General features: G+C 50.0%; 1 protein-coding gene across 1 annotated transcript; it reads right to left on the bottom strand.

Moving 5' to 3' along the window:
• Positions 1 to 2221: 2221 nt before the first annotated feature.
• On the bottom strand, positions 2222 to 7081 carry Orai3 (ORAI calcium release-activated calcium modulator 3). Its single transcript, NM_001014024.2, has 2 exons — positions 6701 to 7081; positions 2222 to 3664 (listed from the first exon to the last, which is right to left on the bottom strand). Exons 1-2 carry the CDS (start codon positions 6926 to 6928, stop codon positions 3020 to 3022), a joined length of 873 nt encoding a protein of 290 aa, NP_001014046.1. The 5' UTR covers positions 6929 to 7081; the 3' UTR covers positions 2222 to 3019.
• Between the last annotated feature and the right edge of the window lie 311 nt (positions 7082 to 7392).

The following is a 7392-nucleotide window of genomic DNA, read 5'->3' as shown; positions in this document are numbered from 1 at the left end:
AGCGTCTGCATCCGCACTTTCGCTACAAGTACTGCGGAGAGATCCACGGGGCCGAGGGTAGCGGCCTTGCCTCGGCCGGCGCCCTGGAAGGCTCGGGAGTTGTAGCCCAGGGAGCCTGAAGATTGGCCGCATTCCCCGGAGAGTGGACTGCACCACCCTTATCCAGCTGCTCCGGCCTTGGGGTTCCTGACGAATCGGCGGCGACGAAAGCTGCGACAAGCCCCTGAGGAAAGGGGGGCGGAGCGAGGGGGAGGACGCCAGCCGGAGCTCGGGAGATTTGAGTGGTGCGTCCAACGACGCAGATTCGCGAGGCGGGCGGGGCAAACGAGTGGACAGGATGCGCGCTCCTTAGCTCCTCTTCCCTGCCCCTTCCTTGCGCAGCCCAAATGCCTATGAGGCTGCAGTGCAGATTCGCCACCGTTCTGGGCTTTGGTCGTCACCTCTTCTCACCTGCGGTAGAGTCAAGAAAATCACGCCTGGTTCGCCGAGCCCTGTTGGCGGAGTTGACCGCTATTCCTGGATTTTTCTTAGTAGAACAACTCAAGGAGCCGCCCACTTCCTATTTAGTGCGAAATGGTTGTACGGAAAAAGTCTTCTCAGCGTTTCATGAAATTTTTCAGACAAGGAAAGCTTCCCAAATAATCCTAAGGAGTCGAATAGCGAATCTGCGGATCCTATTGTGGGCGGGGCTAGTGAGAGAGGCGTGGCCAGGCGTGCGGAGCAAGGCGTAACGGGCCGCTTCCCGTAGAATCCACTAAAACCTGGGCGGGATGGGAGGTGGAAAAATACAACCAGGAGGGGTGACTCAGGCACTTTGCCTACCGGAGCACATAATGAAATGATCGGTTCCTTCCCGCTTTTCTACCCGGGCTCTTGTTTTTCAGACAGCAAGACGTCGAACTTGCTATATAACGGAGGATGGCCTCGAACTCCTGATTCTTTTGCCTCTATTTCCTGAGTGCTGGACTTACAGGTGTGCACACCATAACCGGCTTAGAGCATGCTGGGAAATCTAACTCAGGGCCTTCAGTGTACTAGGCCAGCACCTTAGTTACACCTCCCTTGGGCCAGTTTTAAAGTGTTCGTTTTGGCTATTAGGGAGGCGTAACTAGAGGCTAAAATTTAAAGCTGTCTCAGGGTTCCGTTGAGCTTAAAGTCACAAAGACCTTTAAGTGGATCCCTATAAAGAGTAAAGATCTGAAAGTAACCCAATTATCCTTGGGCAGTTCTTAGGCAAGGCTTCCGTATACCCATAGGATCCCAGTGCTAAGGTTAAGGTTAAGCCTGGTTCAGGCTTCACTTGGAAACTCGGAACTGAGATGGTCCCAAGGTTCAACACCCCTTTCACCAGGTGTATAGAGGCTCTCTGGTCTCTGGAAGAACTGCGCTCTCGCCAAGTCTACTTCTAGGCTGAAGATACCTTAAGTGTCCCCTCTTCAAGAGCCCCTCATTATAGGATACTGAGCAAGCCTTTGACTTCCCTCAGTTTCAGGTTATCCCTCCAGAATAGATGGCTATTGGTCAATATTTACTGCAGCCCTCACGATAGTGGTAGGAAATTATTGGAGCCTGGTCCAATTATTTTAATTGACCATTTCAAGTAATAAAAGGAATCTGTACAAGGTAAGATTTATACTCTTAAAATTCTGAGGCTGAGGGGGAAATGCATATGAAGGTACAGGAGATGAGGTTCCTTTGTTTTGTCCCAATTGAAGGGTACCAGTTCCCTCTCCCTCCCCCAAATCCCTATAAGATGGTAAAGGTAACCGAGGTCATAGACTAATTCTGTGGCTGTGGGCCAGGTCAGCCTCTTGACCTCTTGCCTTTATAAGATGGGAAATATAAAACTTGTTTACTGAGATGTCTGTGATGACTACATGAGAGAAGTTGTGAATAGTCCTATAAGATAAAAGAGATCGTTCAAGAAAGCATGAATTCCCACGTTTAAGAACAAGAGTTCGGGGTTGGGGATTTAGCTCAGTGGTAGAGCGCTTGCCTACCGAACCGCAAGGCCCTGGGTTCGGTCCCCAGCTCCGGAAAAAAAAGAAAAGAGAAGGAAAAAAAAAAAAAAGAGTTCAGAGGCCTTAGTCTGGGAATAATTTACCCTATTCAGAAGTTTATCAGATCTTGTCAGCACCTGATGGGCTTATCAGGTGCATTACCTCCATGCGGCCCTTAAGAGCAAGGTTTCCCCTCCATCCCATTCACAGCCACAGGAACATATGTGAGAGACACTTTATTTACAAAACAAGGTGCATCAAAAACTCAGTGTCTGAGCAGGGCGGTGGTGGTGCATGCCTTTAATCCCAGCACATGGGAGGCAGAGGCAAGTGGATCTCTGTGAGTACAAGGCCAGCCTGGTCTACAGAGTTCCAGGACAGTCAGAGCAACAAACAGTGATACTCTGGCTTGAAAAAAATCAGTGTCTGAAGAAGAGCTCTGCATTCTAAGGGCTAAATTCTCCCCCTCAAACTCACCCAACCCTTGTCAAGCTAGCTGCACAATCTCAAGTCTTCAAAGATCTCTCCTTCCCCGGCTCTAGCCAAAGACTCTAAGTGCTCAGGGCAGTGGGACACACCACCACAAGTCACCAAGTGTAAAGTGGTTCATCTGAGGAGCCTATGTAAAATCTCTCCCAGGATGCCAACTGTAAAGCACATTACAGGTAAGCAAGGGCTGCCTGCCTTGGGGACAGTTGTGCAGATATGTCACCTTCCTGGAGAGGAGCAAGCAACTTCTCAACACTACCAAGGATCTCACTAGGGCCTCCTTTCCTCTCATCTAACCCAGGATGCTTAGACTGAGACAGTCTACTTCCTCTTTTGTTCCTCAAGCAGAGAACTTACAAAACCCACTGGAACGTGATGGGGATCGTCACTGGGAGCATGGGACTCTGAGCAGGAATTTGGCTTCTACCTGAGAGTAGGTTACAGGAGGTGGCTCCAGCCTAGGACAAGGAATGAGGTCCATAGATACCTGGGGCTTCTGAGGCAATGCTTGCAACAGTCTAAAGCTGGGCTCACACAGCCTGCAGCTCCCCCTGCAGGCGACTGAGTTCCTCCAGTTCCTGCTTGTGGCGGTCTGTCTTGTGGGCCACCAAGGATCGGTAGAAATGTAGGGCAAAGGCCATAAACACTAGTCCCACAGGTACCATGATTGCCGTGGAGGCCATAGCTGCCTGCCAGCCAGGTCCATGAGCACTACCACACACTTGCCGAGGTGGACAGGCTTTGGGAGGCTGCTGTGTTGTGGCTACAGAAGCAGATGATGGTGTGAGGTTAGAAGCTAAACTAAGGGAGACAGTGACGGGTGGCACCTGGGACATAGGTACCACAGGAGCTGGTTTGTCCATGGGTGCCCCAATGGGCACAAACTTGACCCAGCCCACCAAAACAACTTCAGCCAGGAAGAGAAAGGTGCCCAAAGCAGTAGAAAAGCCCCAGGCCAGCTCCACATATCGGTGGAGTCGTTGGTGTGGTGACTGGTGGACAGAGTTGAGATTGTGGATGTTGCTCACGGCTTCAATATGGGGCAGCAGACATGTGGAGACCATGAGTGCAAACAGGTGCACAGCTACTAACACAGTGGTGCAGGCACTAAATGCCACTAGCAGGCCTGGTGGGTATTCATGATCGCTCTCCAGCTGTACCTCCACCATTGCCACCTGTGGGCATAAAAGGGAAGACATTGAGTCCCTATAACATCCTTGTCAGGAGTTTTCCTTTGCCTGCTTAGAATCATGACTGCAACATCCCTAAAGCTTAAGAGCAGTGCCTAGAGGATACTTGGCTCTCCCCACCCCAACCCCCACTTTCTGGTAGTTTCTTGTTCTTAGGCTAATCTGGAACTGCTGGGTAGTGCAGGTTAAGCTGAAATTTGTGATCCTCCTGCCTCAGCTTTCCTGAGTGCTAGACCTTGATTTCATTTCAGTCTCAAAGGGGCTGGCTAACATTTTTCTGAGCTTTTATCTGGTTATAATATACTGGCTAAAAAGCAGACTCAGGCTGGGAATGTTGTTCAATGGTGGCACCCTTGACACTCACATCACTCTAGCTTTAATCCCCAACCCATAATAAATAAATAACTCAGGCTGGTGTGGTGTTACATGCTTTCCAGCATGTGGTGAGCCGAAACAGGAGGATCTCAAGTTTGAGAGTAGCCTATACTTCTAATGATTGAAACTTCATCTCAAAAGAGCCCAAAACTGCTGGGTGTAGTGACACATGACTTTAATCCCAGAACTAAGGAGTACCAAGCCACCTAGGGCTATGTAGAAACCCTATTAACAAAACAACAAAAAGTCACAATAGACCCAAAGCAAATAAGCAGTCAAAACCTTCTGGACTGTTAGGGTCCACTCTTAGTTCTGCACTTTGTAACTTCCTCACAGCAGCCTATTAGTCCAGACTTGCCTCAAACTCACTACCCTCCTACTTCAATGTCCCAAATAGGTTCAATCTGAACCAGTGCCTCCCTCAGTTTTCTACCTGAGAAATGGGGACAACTGTCTCATTGAGAAAGTTAAGACTAAACATTACGTTCTATGACTAGAGCCAGGCACAGACTATTAGAGGTTATCGTGCTAATGTCTACGGTACAAAAAGAAAAAACCCAAAAGGTAGTAACTGGCCGACTCTTACAATTCAAGAAGCTTCACGTTTCCAAATCATTCTAAAAAACCTGTCATACCTAGTCACACCAGGTCTGCATTCAAATGTGCCAACTATCCAGGATGAATTATGACTGTTCATTTTTGACAGGTCAGGGAGTCTCTTAACCATACGACTCCACCCAGCTAGCCTGTACTTTGCCAACATTTGAGCTGATGAACAAATTTGGGCTTTAATGCCAGGCTGCTGAAGTCAAAATCCTGTCACTAGCTTGCTGTGCGGTCTAACGTGCCTCAGCACCTCTGACTTCTTACATGAACTGCCATCTAGTGATAAGCAGTATATCAGATACAGAACACTGAATGTTAGGATTTCGTGGAGCCCAGGCTAGCCTTGACTCTCTGTATAGCCAAGAACAACCTTGGTTTTTTAATTCTACCTCAAGTGCTAGGATTATAGGTGTACCCTACCATATATGGTTTTTTGATGGAAATTGAACCTAAGATTTCCTGGATGGTAGGCAAACACTCTACCAACTAGGCTAGAGTCACAGCATGTGATATATTTGTATGTTATTTTAATGTCAGGTCACCTGGGTCGAAGCGGATTTCTCCCCGTTTGTGTTTATTAAGAATCCCTGAGATTACTCTGGGGCTAGAAGGAATGGTGCGGGAGGGCAGTGGTACTTAAAATTGAGTATTTTGGGGAATTAGGCCATGACAGATAGGCAGGTTGTGTCCACACACAGGGATCAGGGCCAGACTTAATTCTGGTGTCTCCCAGGGTCCAACTCCGTGTTCTCTTCTTTGTTAGGACTGGGGGCAGGCCTTGTTCCCAGAACCTACACATGCAGCCTACTGATCCTCAGAGAAAGCTCTCACACCTCACCTCAACAATCTGTAGCTCCTGCAGTCTGTACTGTTCCTTTAGAAGCAGGCTGAGCCATGTGGTTCAGACAGAGGCTGCTGTGCCCTCTTTTTGTGGTACTGATGGGAACTGAATCCTTGCAATCAAATGTCACCCTCAAGAACTATGGGGCTGTCTTGGAATCTGAGCCCCTTACCAGCACCTCAGATTAAGACCAACCTTCAGGATTACAGGTTTACTTTTATATGACCTTAGCTCCCTCCAAGGGTACATTATGAAGGATGCCCTCCCTCCAGGCCGGCTTTCTCCTCCAAGTGTGAAAACTAAAACTAGCAGAGGTACACTCCACACCCATACCATGCTGAGCATCCTTGTCAAAACATCAGCTTCCACCCAGTCCTGCTTGCACACTGTTCTGAACCTCCTTTGCTAAATGGAGCTTGTTCTAACACACCTAGTTCTAGGGGGCTCCAGAAGAACCCTAGATCCTCCTGGACAAGAGCTTGGCAGACTACAAAGAGAGCACCTTCTATGATCTCAATTTCCTACAGATGGCAACGGCAGTGGAGGTTGGCTTGGGGTCACACAGCTGGCTGTAAGTAGGGAGGAACCAGGACACATCTGTGGGCCACACTCTGTAATCTTCAGTCCCACTTCCCAGGGCCACTGCTGGGCCCGTTAGCTGACATTCTCTTCCCACACCTACAGTTTATCAGATTCTCTTATCATCGGCTAGCTCCCTGATTAGCTTCCTTCCCCAGCCGCTTCCTCCCTGGTTTTGGTTTTCCCGGCAATTCTAGCATTCTGAAAGGTGGGGGTATCTTTCTGAGAACAGGCCCTTCACTCAGGTGACTCTTCCATGCCCTACCCACTTTCCCTATCTGGTTGATATAGGCTCTCATTCAGCTCTGGCTGCCTTTCAACTCTCGAGGAGTTGGTAACTAAGCCACTTCGATAACAGACTTTCCCCTCACCAGTTTGCATCTGCGGACCTCTTCACTCCCTTCTTCCATGACCCTTTGGGACCGATCTTTAGTCTGTTTATATTCCTAGAGCCGTGCCTACTACAACCCTGTCCCCGACATAAAGAGCTTTTCCAATCCCTTGGGGTTTCGCTCCTTTTACCCTAAAGAAACCCCTGTTCTTACTGGGAACCCATTTTCTTCTTGAATTCTCCCACCACGTGCTTCACCCGCCCAGTGTGCCCCCATCCCACCCCTCACCATGGCGAAGCCCGACAGCAGAGCAGAAGTGCGACTGGAGGCTTTGAGCTTAGCCCGGCTGAGGTAGAGGCGGCGCCAGCTGAGCGCCCGCAGAGAGTGCTGACTGGCCCCCATAAGGTCGAGGTAGCCGCGGTGCACGAACTCCCGGTACGTGGCTGAGCCCGCGGGGCTGTCCACCTCCGGGTTCAGGGGGGCCTGTTCGCCCGTGTCCCCCTCGCCGCCCTTCATTCTGAGAGCAGCTACACCACAAACGCTGACGGTCAAGGAGGGGCCGAGGCGCCTTGTAGCCCCAAGAAGGGACGGCCCAAGTGCGGGCGGGACCCCATTCCAGGCAGTAAGGCAGAGCCAGCGGGAATAGTTACCGATGCGTCTAGAAGGCCCAGGGGCCGAAACAGGAACTGGGGCAGGGGAGGAGCCCGGTGACCACATGATTGGGTGGAGCCGTGAGACCGAACCCCTGCAGTCTGCCCATGGGCAGAGATCTCAAGGGACCCCCTGACCCAGGCCATCAATGTGAATGCCCAAACATAGCTTCTGCTGGGAATTTGCTGATCTCAGACCACCCAGTGTATACCTGGACATTCTCAGGTGTCCAGACTTTCACACTCTTCCTTTAACAGACATCTCAGGAAAAGTAAGCTCATTTTCCTCCCGAAGTGACCATAGGAGTCCTTTCCACCATCCCTACCCAC

The sequence above is a fragment of the Rattus norvegicus genome, chromosome 1, assembly GCF_036323735.1.
Source record: "Rattus norvegicus strain BN/NHsdMcwi chromosome 1, GRCr8, whole genome shotgun sequence".
NCBI classification, from domain to species: Eukaryota; Metazoa; Chordata; class Mammalia; order Rodentia; family Muridae; genus Rattus; species Rattus norvegicus.
Note: the sequence above shows the minus strand (reverse complement) of the source record. Positions and strands in the feature narration are given on the sequence as shown.

Bases quoted from the DNA above. Each gene is read 5' to 3' on its own strand.
- Orai3 (NM_001014024.2), bottom strand. From the start codon at position 6,928: ATGAAGGGCGGCGAGGGGGACACGGGCGAACAGGCCCCCCTGAACCCG. The intron at 3,665-6,700 runs GTGAGGGGTGGG...TTATGCCCACAG, and splicing joins TGCTGTCGGGCTTCGCCATG to GTGGCAATGGTGGAGGTACA.